Below are 20,331 nucleotides of genomic sequence, written 5' to 3' on the forward strand. Positions count from 1 at the left end.
AGCAATAACTTTTCAAATTATCAAATTTAAAAAAAAAAGTACAAACATCAAATACCTACATGACATTATTTTTATTAGTATGTCTGGCACATGAAAAAGTGTTGAAGACGCTTTATTTAACCTTTTACTTTTTTCAAATATTCACATAAGTATAGGTAGAATATTATAAAATTAGTCACCATTGGCAAAAACTAGGAAACATGCAATCACTGTAAGACGGAACATCTTGTAATGGTTTCTTATTCCTTGGTTTCGTTTATATTGGTTTCCAATTACTTACTAGACTGATTACATAATATTGATCATATCTGAATACTTGTATATCATGCAAGTGAAATTGATAAAACATATGAAAAAAGTATTTATATAATATGTTATCTTTCTTTCGAGTAAAACAACAGAACAATTGTACCTGATATATTTCGTATATCTGTAGAAAGCTGTAAAAATCTATGTAATTGATTAATATCTATAAAGTCCTTAGTTTCAATCAAGATTAATAGTCTACCTCAGGGGTCGGCAAACCGTGGGTCGCGAGCCGCATGCGGCTCTTTGGGTATTGGCGTGCGCTATTATTTGCGAAATTCCTGTTCATAATTTTTATTTTTTGTCATTGATATGTACACTTATTATATTATATTATAATGACATTACCGCGAGCCTAATTTTTCCTCCGTGATGATAGTTGATGCAAAAAGGTATGATTGTGTGTTCACTTTACGTACAACACATACAGTTCAAAATATTCCTAAAGCCTCAATTACATTGAGCTTCTTTACGAGCTGTTTGTTGGCGACTTTACAGGCAGATTATAAATTCGCCAACACACAGCTCGTAAAGAAGCTCAATGTAATTGAGGCTTAAGTAATAATATAACATTTTTCGCCAAGATTTAACCATAGCATTTGTGTTAAATCCGCCCATTGCAAAAGTCGACAAATTAAAATTTTCTATATTTGACATTGACATGAGCACTTTTGAAATACATTTTTACTTGTGGTTTTTTGTGGTGGTGGTTTCACATGACCAGTTGAAACAAATTGCATTTGCTATTTTTACTATATTCAAGTCTAGATAATAATAATATGTATGTGAACAATCATTTTCAAACATGAACAATAATATAAAGAGCATTTAGAGAAGCCAAATAACCGATGAGTATTTGGAGTCGCGCCATAAATTAAAAACTACAAGTTACATAACAAACAAACGTACAAAGAAATGCAAAGAAGGTTTTAAGGAATACGTGAAAATTATGTGTAATTCATATTCTGTAAAAATTATATTTATAATTTCAACAATAAAAACATATATTTACATTAGTTTTATTCGGGAAATCTTCTTCACTTAATAAATAAATAATTATAAAATGTAATTAATTCATTTAGATAAGTCATATTTATAAAAATATATGTATGGCTCTCGATTTTTTTTAACCGTTGTGCTACCCTTATTTGGCTCCTTTGGTCCAAAAGTTTGCCGACTCTTAGGTAGAGTCTACCTAATAGTGGCTCGAATGTCTTCGCCCAGTGTCGGTAAGTTAGAATAATCCAACACATAATAATCTTTAGCTGAACGAATAAGTGCTATCCATACTTTAGTACCTAACCTCAACAAACTGCTTTTAATATGTACCTCAGTATTTTTTTTTTGACCTGTGGAGATATCGTAAGAAGATTCTGGCTAGTATTGCATCACTTGTGTGTAAAACTACCTACTTATTATTATTTATTTATAAATGATGAAATATTATATATATATGTTATAATATATACATATATGTACTGCCGGCGCTTTTCAGTGAATTGTAATTGGGCTGTATTCTGGACGCTGGGGAAGTTACACAGGGATTCAATCCAGGCAGTAACATTTGATAATGAGGTGGTTGGCGCGCTGGAGCTGGTTCCGTGTTCACGCATTCGCACTACTAGTAATAAACCCCACGTATTCGATTTCCTTTATATGATTTTTTAATATATTTTTGTTTCATTTGAGATGTTATTAAAAATGCTTATAGATTATAGATCTAATGTACCCGAAGGGTTAATTTTTTTTTTTTTGTATCTAAAATATTTAGTTCTGCGAATCAAACAAAAATCACGTTCGTCCCAATAACAAGGTAATAATATTATCTTGAAATTTAAGTACTACCAATTTATAGAGGTTAATTTTTTTATATTTGTTGTATGCTTTGTTTTGTAGACGAGATATGCAGGAATTTTGAAATCTTCCTGATTGAAAATATAAATTTGAAATGAGCTCCACATAAGCAAGAAATCTTTCTTGAAATATTTTAATGAAAATAACAAATTACTAAACTAACGATGGAATGAGATAATAGTTGATTTAAGCAAAACAAAGGGGAAAAAACACTAACTTGTTAAATAGCAAAAATGCGTTTATTATTAATACGAAAAACAATGGTTATTATTGCATCAAAAAAAGTGAATAATTATTGTAAAGTACAGATAATAAATGTATGCTAATATGCTTCATGTTGTAGGAAAGAAAATTACAGAGAGAAAATCATGGAAAATTTAATGAAAGTTTTTCATGTTGGTGTCAATCCAGTCTCTGAAGAATGGTACCCTGGAATAGACTCCTGGGTATTTTGGACTTCCGCATTTTGCACCAAATGAAGTGACTCCCATGAGGACTCCATTAATTGTGAGTGGGCCCCCAGAGTCTCCTTGGCAGGCATCCTGACCTCCAACTCCCAGAAGACCAGCGCACATCATGTCACTGGTGATGTTGATGAGTCTGCGGTATGTATTGATGCATATTTGTTGATTGATAATCGGGATTGTGATCTTTTGCAACTCATCGGATATGCTGCCGTTATCCTGTTAAGTTAAATTAAAAATATATTTATAAAAAATACAGATATTTTACAGTTTCTCAGCAAATTTACACACACATAAAGCTAGTCATGAATGGTGTTGAACGATACAGATTTTTTTGTCGTATCACCTCTTAATATATAATAATTTTATACGATCGGCCATGCTAAAAGAATCTTTTTATTTTAAGTTCTTGTCCGTTACTTAGTTGTAATCGTGAAATTCACTCTCGAGAATTCTATTCTCGAATCTCAAAAAAAAATCGATAAATTGTGACGAAGTAAAAATAACAAGATGAAGTTAAAAAAAAACAGAAAGTTGCCGACCGCAACCAGAATTAAAAATAAAAAATTGTTGGTTTAAGAATTATTGGCGTAGATAGACCTTGAAAAAACTCTACTTTGAACCGGATTGGAGTATTTTTCCTGCCTACAGAAAAAAATAACAGGTTCAGTTAAAAAAAATATTCAAAATAATTTCTCGAGATATCAATAAACCAATCTTATATCATCGAGAATACTTTTTCTTGATTTACAAAAATGTCGAATGTCGAAAAAGAAAAAAATCGAGAAATCACATTAACCGCCTCAATACATGAATATGATAAACTACCGTCAATAGCCGCCGAAAGCCGCTTTGTATATAGAAAATATCCACTGAACCTGACTTGAACCTGTATCCATCGCATAAGTAACAACCAATGTCATACTAATCATAACGAAGTTTTCTAACAACAGGCAAAAAGTTGCAACATAATATTATGAACACATCGCAGCACCTTCCACACTCGAACACTCGCCAGTGTTCTTGCATCTTTCAACGTTATTCAAGAATTATGTAATTATGTACACGTTTATGTACAATACATGTAGGATGAGATTTACAAGCCTTCCAAAATGCTGGAATTCACTCGGTTGAGAAACGACTGGCTTAATTGACAATCTTTTCGTGCATTTTACCACCATTTCCAAAGTTAACTTTTGCGAATATTTTACAGATTTTTTACGAAAATAAAGATATTTGACATCATATTTAACATCCTAAAACGCAAATTGATTGAACAATATAGAGAAAATTCATCGGAGGGATTTAAGTACCAAAATAATGTTACTGATATACCTGGTCAGAGAAATTCATGATAAAGAGAAAACTGCTCCAATAACAATTTCCAGCTCAGTCAAGGCAGTTACAAACTTCACTTGCCATTATTGTCAATATCGATAATATGCTAGTATGAAAACTAAAAAGATAGTATACTTACAACGAGGAGTCCCCATCCAGTGACAAGTGCTGAGGAGTTATCTGCTACGATAGCTCCTTGGGCAGGAAGGGGGACTATAGCCACAGTAGGTCCTAAGTCCAAAGCAGCTGCAAGGAACATTAAACCTATGTCATATTCCTTATGTTTGTCGCGGTAATTTTCGTGCTGCATGATTTTGCTGGCCTCAACCATTTGGTCACAGTCGTCGTATATGGTGGATCCTGCGCAAACTAGCCATTGAGCAGCGACAGTCCTAGACGACCACAAAATATATTGTGAAATAATTTCCAATACAATATATAATATAAAATAGGATTGCAGACATAAATAATAATAATAAAGGACGCAGAATAACTTACGCATTGAAACAATGGGCTGCTGTGAGAATGACGGTGCTACTGATTATGGATCCTCCGCAAGATAGAGAGAAAGCATCAACTGAATTATAATCGAGGAGTAGGGCTACTTGGTAAGGAGCCTCCGTGATATTCGCAGGTAATCCCCCAACAATCCTTTCATTCTTTACGGGTACCAGAGGAAAAACAGCGCCTAAAAAAACCACATTTACAAATATTCGGCAGTGGCAATTAATGTTTAAATTTTCTTTTATGCACGTGTATGGTATGTCTGCTTTGTAAAAAATATTGAAGGCGCTTTATTTAACACTAATCTTTTCTCTTACTTTTACCTGCATAAAATATTTAAATAAATACAATAAATATGTAAAAAATACTCACCATTGGCGTAAACTAGGAAACAAGCAATCACTGTAAGACTGAACATCTTGATGCAATGGTAACTGATTTCTTGCTTTCGTTTATATATGTTCGAAATTACCCATTAATCTGATTACATAATATTGATTATATCTGAATACATGCATATACAGATGAAATTGATAAAAAAATTGATAAAAGTATTCATATCGTTAATCTCGGGTAAAACAACAAAAGAACTCTATCTAATATATTCGGTATATCTGAAAGCTGAAAAAATCTTGAAAATTGATTAACATCAACGATATGAATACCTATATTAATAGTGGCCAAGTGTTGCCAACTGTCATTCACAAAAATTTCCCAGATAGAATAGATGGAAGAAACAAATGCTAGATTCTTTCAAAATTTATAAAGTGTCTACAAACTATCATTCAAAAAAATGTATCACAATAATAGTTAAAAACATCGTCTTTACAAGAACAAAAATCGAACAAGAATTTGGTCGCTAATTTTCTACAAACACGTAGGTATCTCAATTTTCGTCAGTTTTGAGTTGTTTGATGTAATGAATTCAGAATTTGAATACGCACATATTCCACTAACACGTATCTCAAAACATACTTTATAACAAATAGCTTTAAGCAATGACAAAAAACTCGTATCACAATAAAATACGTTTATAAATATTATAAACTCGTATCTCGAGTTACGTATTTGTAAATATACAGAATAATGAACTCCGATAGATGATTATTCATAAGTTCTTTCTCGTTAGTCAAGATACGTGTTTACTGCAGTAATATTCACAGTAAAGTTTCAAAGCATTCTCGTATCTTCGACAATATGACTGATCGGTCGAAAGTATAGTGCGATGGATTGAAGAAACATATCATTTTTTTCATGAAAATATGTGTAACTATACTAAATAGATATTTCATATAAGAAAGTTTATTTCTAAATTGAAAACTGAAAGAATAAAGTTCCTATTTGCCACTCCTGAAAAATTGTGTTTTTTAAGTACGTGTTTGAAGAAAATTACCGACGATTTAGTATTTTACAGTTAATTCTTAGAATAGGTCATAAAATTAAAAATTAATGCAGATAAGAATGTTGACAGGTGACACTACCACCTGATATTTTTTTCTAGTAAGATAGAAAGTACGTCCTTAATACCAGCATGTTGATTTTCGAGCAAATCTTGTGTAATACTCTAGCTTTATTATGAAAAGTTTTATGTGGTTTGTGATGTCGAAAAACGCTAGATTTAAATCCATACGCCAGATGGAAATTTTGCAAGCTACATGCCTCTTCATAAATGCTAGATCTGACTAGAAAAATGCTAAGTTGGCAACGATGATAGTGGCTCGAATGTCTTGTCTTGTCCCGGTGTCAACAAGTTAGAGATATCTGACACATTTTCATCTCAAACAGAATGAATATGTGCCTTAATGCCTTCCTTAAAATGCTCTATAATACAATATTTTATTTATTTCGACTTGTGGAAATTTTAAAGATTATGCTGGATGTTATGCCCTGATACCTAATTACACGAATCATCGGTAAAATCTAATTATATTTCTTCAAATATCTAAACAGTAAAACTATCCTGCTGACTATTACGTATCTTATAACGATATATTGGTAATAATATAAAATATTCCATTCGAATGAGTGCCAATAAAATTAAAATATTTTTATGGTAATCATTTTTTTTGATTGGATGAATCCATTATTATCTTATAGCTACCTACATATTATTAATTGTTTCTAATTGACAATATTATATTACACATTAAGATAAACATACTTATGCATAGGTTAATAATTGTAATATTAATTTTAATTAAAACGAACCACTGGGCGAATAAAAAACATTTAATCTCAACCCTTTAATGGGGTTTGGCCTCATATGAGGACAGGTAATAAAAGTATATTTAAATCAAAAAATACGTATATCTCTGAACAAGCAGTTAAACTTATTGGTTGTAGAACAAAGTGAAGTTATTCCAGCAATGAATAGAGGTAAAATACTATGTTTTTTTATATTACTACCATTTACATTTAGATTTTGACTTAACCTGTCAAAGGCTAATTGTGTGCAACAAATTAGCTTTTTTTCTCTAAAATTGTGTTTTACTCAAGAAATCAGTTTTTATATTATGTTATTAACATGTCTATTACATAACGTTTTATTTGAATTTTCTTAAAAATTTAATTTGTTTCAAATGAAATCTAGTTTAATCTATCTGTCCTCATAATTATGAGGACTCAGAGCATGAATAGTATTACCCGTTCGTTTCTCAGATGTTAACCATAATTCATTGTAATCCCTTTTTTTAAGTAAATAAATCTCTGCGCAGAGAAGTAAAAATCTAAAATCGGTTATTTTCTTCTTTTTTACTGTAAAAAAACATGTGATCCAAATATACACAAAGCTACCCTGCGCCAAATCCCATAATCCCATGTCCTGGACATCATCACGTACAGCTAAAAGGCTGTGTCATATTGTAATGAGGTTAGTAATTTTCGAAGAAAAAAATATTTACTTCTTGACTTTCTTATCTTTTTTGATCATGAAATTATTTGTTCACCATTCACGAGACAGATGGTCCAATACGTCACTAATTATTTTACAAATTAAAAACTGCCAGTCAAATTTAGGATCACAGAGATTATAAATATATTTTTTTATCGTAAATATTTCATTATAATAATGTCAACATAAATTTTACTAACGGTTTTATAAATGCGTTTAAAATTAATAAACCAAAAAAATCTTAACACCACTGCACATGGATGTACTGAAATATGACTATATTATAATACATTAGATCTAGAGGTTTAAAAGAATTCTATTTTATGTATGTAATAAAAAATACTTTATGCAGTCATAAAATGTTTAAAATAAATATAAAGGATAAAATGGCTTCAAAATTTTATAAATATAGTATATACAACGTTTATGGAATGTAAAGGCTAATGCTTTGAAAATACCATAAAATCTCCATTTTGACCTATGTTGGGCATGTGGGCTGTTAAATTTGTTTAAAACTTACGTTCTGGGCGGATAAGGTACTCGTATAATGCGTTTTTTATCCACGGTACCCTTTCGTTGGTCAGTCAAAAGATTGTTTCTTGTAGCCGGGCGGTTTGCAAAGTTTATACTGATATATTTTTGTATTTTTTCGCAAAATGCGAGAATTTTAATAAAAATATAACAAACTTGACCTCTTTAGGTCAAACAAGTAATTAGATCGTAAATTTGTATTTTTTTTACACTACAACAGGCAACGAGGCCCAATGACAGTAGTGTGATTAGTAATATAAGTGAAACAATCACAGACAACCAAACTTTGAAAAAAACGCATAAATATAATATTATACACCACCAGTGATATAGCCCAGAATCTACGGATGAACGGCGAGAGCCTTATTCATTGTACTACGAGGGCCAGTAATGCGATGGAATATCTCAGTGGTGATAAACACCCTCATATTTGATTGCATAAACATGGTTTTTTTTTAATATTTTTTGTTTGATTTCACAAATGAGTGGTTCATAAGCATAGTGCACCAAGTCCAGTCTGGTTATTTTTGAGTAACCTAGGTTAACATGATATGTAAATATTTCTGATTCTATAAGGGTATGATTGCAATTCTGAAGTGTTACTTTGGGTACATTTAAGTTGTTCTGTAAAGGAAATCATACCATTACAGAATAAGAAATACTTAAATATTATGTTTGAACTAAGCTTACTCAAAAATAACCAGAATGGACTTGGTTCACTATGCTTGTGAACAACTCATAATAATATAAAAAAAATATTATAGATTAAAGACACAAAGTGAAATGCACAAGCAAATCAAACAAAAATAACGCTAGTTCCAATAACAAGGTAATATTCTGCTGAAATTTACGTAGGTACTACCAATTTGTCGAGTTTCAATTGTGAATATTTTGCTGTAGTGTGGTTTGCTATGTGGACAAGCTGTGCAAGAATTTTGAAATATTCCTAATTAAAAATATAAACTTGAAATGAACTCCCCATGAAACAAGAAATTGCTTAGTTACCTACCTGGTACTTACGAAAAAAAATAATGAAAATATTAAATTACTAAACCAAAAGCCATGGGGATTGAAAAACATAGTTGAATGTAACAAAAAAAAAGATAAATAATAAAACTGCGTTTATTACTAATAAACATTGGTTATTATTGTATGAAAAAAGTACAGATAGTAAATGTATGCAAATATGGTTTTTGTTGTCGATAGGTTCATTACAGAAAGCAAATCATTGAAATCTTATTGAAATGTTTTCATGTTGGTGTCAATCCAGTCTCTGAAGGACGGTACTCTCGTCCAGACTCCTGGGAATTTTTCATTGCCGCATCCTCTACCCCATGAGGTGACTCCAATGAGGACTCCATTAACTGTGAGTGGGCCGCCAGAGTCTCCTTGGCAGGCATCTTGACCTCCGACTCCCAGACGACCGGCGCAAATCATGTCGCTGGTGATGATGTCGAATCCGGCGTATGCTTCGATGCATAGTTGTTGATTGATGATCGGGATTGTGACCTTGCGCATGTCTATTGGTCCTACGATTGTATCCTATTAAAATATTATGAATTATTTTATACGATAAAAATATTTTTATCGTATCACACCTTAAATTAGAAAAACTCTTTACGATCGGTAATAAGTTGTGATCGTTAGATCTGTTCTCGATAAATATTCAATAAAGGTGAATCTCGAATCTCAAAAACAAATCCGAAACGGAAAAATAAAAGTGCCGTCGAAACAAGAATTTTAAAAAAATCGTCGTTAAAAGAAATGTTGGTACAAAAAAAGTATTTTTTCAGCCTATAGAAAATTTCAACCGTTTAAGTTAAAAATATAAATAAAGTAATTCCTCAAGAAATCAATAAGACATTGTCGAATTATTAAAAATACTTTTTTGTTCCTGATTTTGAGAGTTCTCGAATCTTGGGACTCTTAAAAATCGAGAAAAGGCAACCAAAGAGTTGGAACATATTATGGACACAACGCGGCATCCTTCACTATTGAACACTCGCCAGTATTATTGCGTCTTTCCACGCTATTCAAGAATTCTGTGGTTTTGACGTAAGTATAGAGGGTATTTATATGCCGTTCAATATGCTGGAATTCAATCGGTTGAAAAACGGCTGGCTAGATCGCACCATTTTGAAACTTAACTTTTGCGAATATTTTACAAAATTAAAGCTATTTGACAACAAGTTTTACATCCTAAAACGGAATTGATTGCACAACATAACGCAAATTTGTCGGTGGGGTGTAAGTTCTAAAATAGCGAAAACGATATAGTTATTCATAGGAACTCACGAGATAAAGAAAAACTGCTCCAATAATAATATCCAGCAGTAACCAACTTCACTAGTCATTAATTTTACACGTAAGTATCGATACCAAATTAAAAATTGAAGAGATTTTGGACTTACAGAGAGTTTTCCCCATCCAGTGACAAATGCCAAAGCGTTATCTTCTACGGTTGCTCCTTGTTCAGGAAGGGGGACTATAGCTACACCGGGTCCTAGGTTCAAAGCAGTTTCCAGGAACATTAAAGCAATGTCGTATTGATCGTTAGGGTAACGGTATTTTTCGTGCTGGATAATTCTGCTGGCCTGAACCACTTGGCCGCCAGTGTTGTGTAAGGTGGATCCTGCACGAACTTTCCACTGAGCAGCGACGGTTCTGGATGACCACAAAATTGATAATGCAACTATTTAAAATATAATTTATAAAAATTAAGATTACAGATATAGTAAAGAACGCAGGCTGACTTACACAGGGTTATAGAAGCAATGCGCAGCTGTGAGAATGACGGTGGGACTGATTATGGATCCTCCGCAAGATTGACCGAAATCACCAGTTGAATAATCGTCACAAAGCAGAGCTACTTGGTAAGGAGCCTCATTGATATCAGCAGGGGTTCCTCCAACAATTCTTCCATCGTGCATGGGTTTGGGAGAAAAAACAGCGCCTAAAAAAGGTAAAATTTTCCAATGTTTTACATTTTTGCATCAAGGAAAAAATAGTATTTTACTTTATTTTCATAGTTTATAAATTAAACAGGCAGGAAATGGATTTTTTTGATACATTAGCATAACATACATTAATACATAACATATACTTGATACATACAGATACACTACGCAAAAAAATATAGAGTACAGAAAAATAAAATACCTACAATATGATACTATTTTATTCACGTGTATGTAAAGTCTGACTTGTGAAAAAATATTTGACGCTTAATTTAACGTTAGGTACTAAACCATATTTTTTTAATTACATAAAAACCTTATTTAAATATTCAAATACATAATAATTACGGTGTAACGTAAAAAAATAGTCACCATTGGCGAAGACTATGAAACAAACAATCACTGTTAAACTATTTCTCTCACCCTTACGCATATAAACTATTCAAATAAGTACCTATTAAAATATGTAAAAAAATCGGCAGTGGCAAATAATGTTTAAATTTTTCTTAGGTCGTTATGCAATAAAAAATTAGTGGACAAACTTCAAAATATTCAAATACCTATATGACATTCTTTTTATTCACGTTAATGCATGTCTGCTTCATAAAAAGACGTTGAAGACGCTTTATCTAAAAGTAATCTTTTCTCTAACTTTTACCTTTATAAAATATTCAAATAAGTACTATAATTATATAATATGTAAAAAAAATACTTACCATTGGCGAATACTAGAAAACAAGCAATCACTGTTAGACGGAACATCTTGATGTAATGGTAGCTGATTTATTGCTTTCGTTTATATAGGTTGTCAATTACATAATAATCATGTTAATCATTGTAATTAGATCATATTATGTAGATGAAATTGATAAATTTTGATAGTTATTATCTTTTATCTTTTTGTCTGGTAAACAAAACAAAAACACCAAAATACATATGATACTATTATACCTTATACTCGTAACACATATCTATTATATATATTGATGATAATATCGTCACCGTTCAGGCAAAAGTCACCAACCCTAAAAACATAGTTTTGAGATATCGCAATTTGAAAGTTTGAAAATGCAGGAAAAATCAGATTTTAATGTTTTTAAGGTTTTATATACCTACATTAAATTATTTTCTCATGTCTTCTTAATAATTTCTTTAAGGTAATTTTACTTTTTGATGCTAATTAAGACATCTGGAAGGTTTTGAAGGAGGCGAGGTAGCTCAATTATGGTTTGATGACTTTTGCTTGTTAATAATCTGAACAATGTTAGCCAAAAGAAGGATCAGTAAAACTCACCATCCATAGTATAGTGACTTTTGCTTGTATATTTATAACGAAGGATTTATTTTTTTTATATAGTCAATAATGTCTATTCACCTATAATGACTTTTGCTTGTTAAGATTTTGTCGAAAGTCATTTAGTGAAAAACAAATAATTCAGATTTAAGCAAAATTTTACTAACTAATGTACCGTGGTGAGTTTTGCATCTTAAGGTGGATGCTTATACTATCAGAGGCGAAATGAGGCACCTAACGGAAAAATACGAAGCTTGCAATTTGAGATTTTTTTTGATAATTTACAATTTCAACTGTAGTAATTAATAAATATGTATCTGAAAACACTAAAAAGATTTTTTATTTTTTTTTTAAATTTAAAGATAAACTGGCAATTGTAAAAAAAAATAATAAATTGTGAATTCGTTGCAGGTCAAATCTTATTATTACAATATATTTTATGGCCATATTTATTATTAAAATTTAGTTTATTAAGTTTTAGATTTTATGTGGTGTAGATTTTTGACTAATTCATCGTTTTAATATTTTTTATATATATTTTAAAAAACATCGATTTTAAAAAAAATATAAATGTGTATAACTTGAAATCCTCTTTATTTATATCAAATTTTATTTTAGGCATGGTCACAATATTGAAGCTCGAGTTGATATAAATAAAAAAGATTTCAAGTTATACACATTTATATTTTTATAAAAATCGATGTTTTTAAAATATATATAAAAAATATTAAAACGATGAATTAGTCAAAAATCTACACCACATAAAATCTAAAACTTAATAAACTAAATTTTAATGATAATTATGACCATAAAATATAATGCAATAATAAGATTTGACCCTGCAAAGAATTCACATTTTATTACATTTTTTTACAATTGTAAGTTTATCTTTAAGTTTTAAAAAAAATAATAAATCTTTTTAATGTTTTCGGATACATATTTATTAAATAATACAGTTGAAATTGTAAATTATCAAAAAAAATCTCAAATTGCAAGCTTCGTATATTTCCGCTAGGTTCTCTGCTGGCATGCGTCTCCCCCTTAAAGAACATAATTTTACGCTTCGGGTGACATACTCAACTCAAAACTGCCATTTTCAGGGTTGGTGACTTTTGCCTGAGCGGTGACGATATACGAATACTCGCATATGCAAGTAAGATTGATAAATTTATATCTTTAATTTTTCTCTCGGGAAAAACAAGAAAACACCATTGCACCATCTAAAAATGGAACTGGTAATTCTGTAGAAAGCTAAAAAAAAATAATTGATTAATATTTACAATGTCGTTAGTTCCAATCAAGATTAGTGGCTCAAATGTCTTGGCCCAGTGTCGGTAAGTTAGAGCTATCTGATACATATTCATCTTAAGCTGAATGAATAAGTGTGTAGCTGCAGAATAATAAGCGATCGAATACCTATTGTTTATAAAAATATCAAATTATTTTGCAGCAATGTATTCCCAGCGATCTTCCAGTAAACAATTCAGCTAGACAGCAAGTCGATTAGGCGAAATCAGAGACGGTGTATTATTACATCAAATCATACATTATACCATTACGGTGTATGAGCTGAATAAACATTTCTCATAGTATTTTCTTACAACTGTATTAACAAATAATATTTCTTTTTGCTACTCAATTTAAAACGCTGATTCTATATTTAGTTTAATATGATTATGTAACAGAATTTAATGTTAATATATTAATTTTTATTGTATAAATAACGAAGAACAATTTATCTCAATGTCACTCGAATCAGAGTACTTAGCTAGTAACTATCATGTATAATATACTATTGTACCGATACGCTGCTAATAAATCTCACCCCGCTATATTGTAGACTTCGTCATTATCATCATCCTCTACCTACACATCGAACGCCACACACTAGAGTGACCCCAACAAGTGGTATCCGTTACTTAGTGACATCCATAAAATGATTTTATAATACAATCTTTTATTTACCTCAATATAGTTTTAGACCAGTTGAAATTTTCTGATAAAATTCAGGCTATTGTTGTGTCACTTGTATCCCTGATAACTAACTACACGAATCATCAGTAAAATCTTATAATTGTTCAACAATTAAAGAGTAGATACAATAAAGTACATCGAATGAGCTAAATTGACCGTATTTAAAAGAATTATAAATAAACAACGCCCACCCATACTCATCATCATGTAGGTCGAAACCATAGAGGTATTAAATAAAAAATAGGGGCAAGCAATCGGCTTTCTCATACAACTGAATGAAGCAGGCCAACAAAAGTCGACAAGTTACGACAAATAGCGACGCGATCAAACAAAAATGCATGGCATCACGGAGGATTTACTTTGGTAATTATAGCGTACCCATATAATATAATGTTAACGTGAAAAATTTGCCACAACTTGATTACCAGCCTGCCTCACCATACTTTTTCACCATAGTTTCATATAACCTGCCGCCCCTAGGTCGAAAGTATCAACACCCGAAGTGATTTGGTTGAACAGTAACAGAGTAACAGTAACTGCAATAATAGAGTTATTGCTTTCCTACTCACCGTCATCAATAACAGGTTACTTATACACATTGGGAGAACAATTTTTCGATCTAGAAATTTCAATTTTGAACCGATTTCTTAGATTGTTGTCAGTTTCAATTTTAATATTACCTACAATTTCAGAGTTCTCATTTATACCGTGTAGGTATAAGTTGGAAAAAATACGTTGCCAATATATATAAAATATTCTAGTGTTTAAACTATAGAATGTAAGTATGACTGAGAGAAAGGCAGTAAGGTAAAGACACGGATAGTGTCCATACAACCTCGAGTAAAGTAGTCTCAAAAATATATTTTGAGCTCGCTCCACTATTAGGTCGTAATTCAACTGATGCGGGGCCTAAGCAATCGACTCACTCTCAAGCCGTCTTCTAACTACGTAAAGACCTGGGAAGTACGTAAAACGAAGCCCAACATTTATAACGACTTATTACAAATGATAGCCATATGGTCACTAAATGTCAGTTTATTGTCAAACATAATGCCAAGATCCCTTACAGATGGTATTCGCAAGATTATTCTAAGGTCAAAAGAGTAAAAATATCCTTTTAAGGGGGGACATGCTCGTCGAAGGTCAAAATTGAGTTTTTATTGTATTTTCAAACCATGATCCTGGACACTCCTTAAACGTTGTAGATAATCTATTTATATAATTTTGAAGCCTTATTATCCTTTATAGTTATTTTAAACATTTGATGACTGCATGAAGTATTTTTGTTACATAAAATAGTATTCTTTTAAACCTCTCGCTCTAATGTTTTAGAATATAGTCATATTTCGGTACAGAACTGTGCAGTTGTGTTAAGATTTTTTACATTTATTAATTTTTAAACGCATTTATAAAACCATTAGTATAATTTATTACGAGATAATTTTTGTAAAATATTCACGATAAAAAATTATTTTGATAATCTCTGTGATCCCAAATTTGACAAGAATTAGGCATTTTATTATTCAAAAAATCGGCAAGATTAACACATTTGAAGATGATTCTAAAGATATTTATTATAAGCTATGTCTTTGACCATTCAAGTGTGATAAACAACTTATGAATAATGATTGCTTTATAATAATTATTGACCTAAGAATAAGGTAGTGTTTTTTTGAAATACGCCATTTCTTTTGTCATTCCCTAGTGGTTAAGCTACAACATACGGCCGTTGCCATAAAATGACAAACTATAATTAAAGTAGGGAGTGAAATTATGTTAACGCGCGTGTTTGAACATGTACCTAACCGAATTTATTTTTATTTTTTTTTAAACGGTACATGTTCAAACACGCGCGTCAATATCATTTTACTCCCTACTTCAATTATAGTTTGTCAATTTATGGCTACGCCCGTATGTTGTGGCTTAACCACTGGGGAATGACAAAAGAAATGGCGTATTTCAAAAAAACACTACCTTATTCTTAGGTCAATAATTATTATAAAGCAATCATTATTCATAAGATGTTTATTACACTTGAATGGTCAATGACATAGCTTATAATAAATATCTTTAGAATTATCTTGAAATGTGTTAATCTTGCCGATTTTTTGAATAATAAAATGCCTAATTCTTGTCAAATTTGGGATCACAGAGATTATCAATATAATTTTTTATCGTGAATATTTTACAAAAATTATCTCGTAATAAATTATGCTAATGGTTTTATAAATGCGTTTAAAAACTAATAAATGTAAAAAATCTTAACACCACTGCACAGTTATGTACCGAAATATGACTATATTCTAAAACATTAGAGCGAGAGGTTTAAAAGAATACTATTTTATGTAACAAAAATACTTCATGCAGTCATCAAATGTTTAAAATAACTATAAAGGATAATAAGGCTTCAAAAGTATATAAATAGATCATCTACAACGTTTAAGGAGTGTCCAGGATCATGGTTTGAATATACAATAAAAACTCAATTTTGACCTTCGACGAGCATGTCCCCCCTTAACAAAAAATACTTCGAATAATGATATATTCTACTGGAATGAGTAGGTACTAAGAAAATTTAAATGTCTTTATGTTAATCAATTTATTGTTTAGATGTTTCTGTATTGATTACATCATAATCACCGTCTAGGTAGATACTTGTTATAATTTTTAATGAAAATGATTTCAAGTGATAATAATAACATGTTAAGATAAAAATACTGATGCATAGATTAAAAATTGCTTTATTCATTTAATCAAAACAGCGAACTGCTGAACTAATAAACAACATAAATTGTCTTCTGTGTCCGGTAAAACGGACCTCCCTGGTGAACAAGGAATTGCCTTATTTAAATAAGTATGCCATTGTGTTATTCTGTCAAAAAACATAATATACTACTTGAAAGCAATCGCCCCGCACCGCACCCAGTTTTAAACGGCCGTATTAGAAGATATACCTAGGAATGTATCAGAAGCAGTTACCCATGACTGAGATCATGACATACTCAAGTTAATTTCACTTATGTTAATGAAATTTGAAGATACGAGTGCCCATTTAAAATAGGAGAAAGTACCTACATACAATCTAAAATCAAAATGGTAAAATATAAATCTTAAATCTCAAAAATATAGATCTTCACATTCACTATGGAGCTTACGTACGAAAATTAACATTTATGGTGACCAACGCCCACAATGGACGAGCGGTTTATAATGTCATGAGTCTCGGGTTCAAATCCTGGGTTTGGCAAATACACATATTAGTTTATAATCTGTGTTTGGAGTCAGAGTATGGATCTAATTGGTTGAGCAAGTGGCTAACACTTATTTCTCGTAAAAAATATCTTTTAATACAATACTTTATATACTTTAAAACTCTAGCTTCATTGCAAGAAGTGTGAATCTTAAGGATTTTTGTGAAAAAGTTCCTTTTCTGCAAAAGTAGGTACCGATTTTTTCTATGGAATTATGTATCCCGTAGTTATTGCAATGGCTAATAGAGACGCAAATTTCAATATAAGGAAATTGGTAATACAATCCACGGTAGGTTTTTTTTAACTATTTTATTTATCTGGTATAATTATTATCTGATTCTTTTCTATGATTTAGACTTATTATATATTATATATATAATTAAAAAGTCTGCAATGAAACTAAAATAGATTATTTTGTTCAATTATGTTATTCTCTGTATCCGTGCGATACTTAGGTAATCTAATTCAATTGGAAAAAAAACAAAAGGAAAACAGACAAATTATATTTAACTAAACAATCATAACTGTATTGGGATACTCAAACCCAATATAGTCAAATTAGCCTCCAAGAAAATTGTTTGTTGCAAACTCCTACACTTTTATAGTCCCAATGTTGTTGTGTCTGAATTCAGGTAGTTCGACCAACTCATATTAGGTTTACTTACCCTTATTTTCTATTCCTGTATATTTATGAAAAACCTGTTGACATGTCCGTTATCAACTAATTATTTTCATAATTGATTCTGACCGTCCAATAATACTGAGTCATCGTATATAGTCCATCGTTCTACTTTCAATGATATGTGTCTAATTTAAATTATGTAAACTTGATGTTTTAAAGGAAATAACTTTTCATTATGCCGACCTTGCTACAATTAAGTTGGTAATATCATTTAGATTTTAGAGTATACGCTTCATAACTTTGCACTCAGGTTCTAGGATGAAAATGATGTAATATATTCTAAAAATATTTTTTTTATATACCTACATTATCCATTAATTATGTATTTATAACTACATATTAATACAAAGTGAATATCACTTGATCTAATTTAATGCGAGGTAATCAGGCGTGTCAGTGCAGTAAAAAGTACTTACTTACTTATCGTGTCTGGGATCACACCGCTCCTTTCCAAAACGTTGCAGCGGAGACCGCCCTGTCATTGGCCTTCAACAGGTCTTCCTAAACACACTCAATGGGGGACATAAAAGGAGCCTCCACGAAGATTGCCATGGTACCTAACCAAAATCATACTCACCGCAATCGGGCGTCCCCTGGAAACGGCAGACCAACAGCCGGCCAATCCTTTCAACACCGGAATCACAAAATACCAGTAAAAAGTGAAAACTTATAAAACGAATACTCTACAATAATTGATCGCCTTCTATAAAACGTAGTTGTTATAAATAATTTGCATAAATCATAGAAGGATCGATCGCTTAAAATCTAGAGTACTCACTCGGAAAAATGTCTTAATCTGTGTGTTTCTGAGTTCCTTGTATACAAATATATTGGTAAATTGTAATTATTGGAAATATGAATATTTGAATAACATTTGTGATCACTTCTATGAATTTATATGTATCATCAGTAATAGTAAGAACATCATTAAATATTTCAGAAGAAGATTTTTATCTTACTACTACTTTCTTGATATGTATACTATAGAAATCGTGCATTTTGAAAACGCCCATCTCTAAAACACTTCATAGTTGAGGTAGAAAGTATGTAACGGTTAATGGTCATGATTTTGAGATTCTTCAAAATGACATAATGTTTAATTATTGGTTAAATTAATATGACAATACTTAATACATTTCTAATAAATGTGAGGTTACTGTAGTATGCATTAGTATTATGTGTAGGTTTTGCTTCAACCCATACAGCGTCTAAAAATCTTGTGTCTTCTTATCAATTATGCATCAGCAATAATTCCGATAAAGGCCATGAGCCATCCATCATACTAATTCGACTTCTGTATGAAGGGTTGAAATTATTGCAAATGTAACTTTGTATGCTAAAATCAATGAGTTACTCGTCAGTGTAATGGGCAGCTGTGAGAATGACAGAGCAACTGAATGTGGATTTTTCGCAATGAATACCCACCTTTGAACAGAGATACTTGAAAAGAGCCTGCTTGATATCACCAGGGGATCGTCCAACAATCGTTTCATCATGCATGGGGAAGAGTAGAAAGACAGTGCTTAAAAACTAAGCCCACGTTTTCAAATGATACGCACTTTGGCATCGAGGATAAATGAATATTTTACTAAATTGTTGTGTTGCCTAAATATTCAACTGGAAAATGGAAAATGTCTAATATACTAGCTACTCAGTATTAGCAATTACAGTTCAAAATTTTCTGCGGTCATTACGCAACAAGAGATTAGATAAATGAATATCCTTCTTTATTTTGTCTAAATTTAATGCGCAGCAAATGCAATTACGCAATAGAAAATAGAGTATAGACTCATTAAAAATGAAATATCTCCATGACACACTTTCTTATTCACGAGTATGTAGTCATGCTTTTGAAAAAATATTGCAAACGTTTTACTTAATGATACCTACTCTATTTCCACTCACTAAATTTAAACTTTATTGATATTTGATTAACTATTTCATTTATTCAACGAATAATTCACAAGATTTAAGAATTATTGAACATAATAATTTTGAAAAACACTTCTGAGAAAATATATTATAAAAAATAAAAAAATCTTCTTGAAAAAAGTAAGCTACCCGGCTGGAATCGAACCAGCATCTCTTGGGTTTACGCTCCGTCCGGGCATTATCCTCTATGCTACGAGGCGACATACTTACTGCGACAAATTTTAACTATTGGCCTTTTTAATACCTGCTCATCGGCGCTCTTCTAAATCAAGCTACTTTGGTAATCGGTTTTTGTTTATTAAACCAAAGTTGGTACCTACTACTTCAATTACTAACCGACGTCACGGATTTCTC

The 20,331-nt window shown here is 31.2% G+C and overlaps 1 protein-coding gene across 1 annotated transcript; it reads right to left on the minus strand.

The window, feature by feature from the left end:
• Positions 1 to 2,537: 2,537 nt before the first annotated feature.
• LOC147078926 (trypsin Tyr p 3.0101-like) lies at positions 2,538 to 11,606 on the minus strand. The gene is made up of 7 exons (XM_085955564.1): positions 11,561 to 11,606; positions 10,645 to 10,840; positions 10,299 to 10,551; positions 9,135 to 9,429; positions 4,461 to 4,650; positions 4,102 to 4,354; positions 2,538 to 2,843 (listed from the first exon to the last, which is right to left on the minus strand). The coding sequence occupies exons 1-7, from the start codon at positions 11,604 to 11,606 to the stop codon at positions 2,538 to 2,540; spliced, it is 1,539 nt and encodes a 512-aa protein (XP_085811690.1).
• Positions 11,607 to 20,331: the final 8,725 nt, after the last annotated feature.

This window comes from Rhyacophila brunnea, unplaced genomic scaffold, assembly GCF_057557595.1.
Source record: "Rhyacophila brunnea isolate RB1 unplaced genomic scaffold, BYU_Rbru_1.0 scaffold_10, whole genome shotgun sequence".
NCBI lineage: Eukaryota > Metazoa > Arthropoda > Insecta > Trichoptera > Rhyacophilidae > Rhyacophila > Rhyacophila brunnea.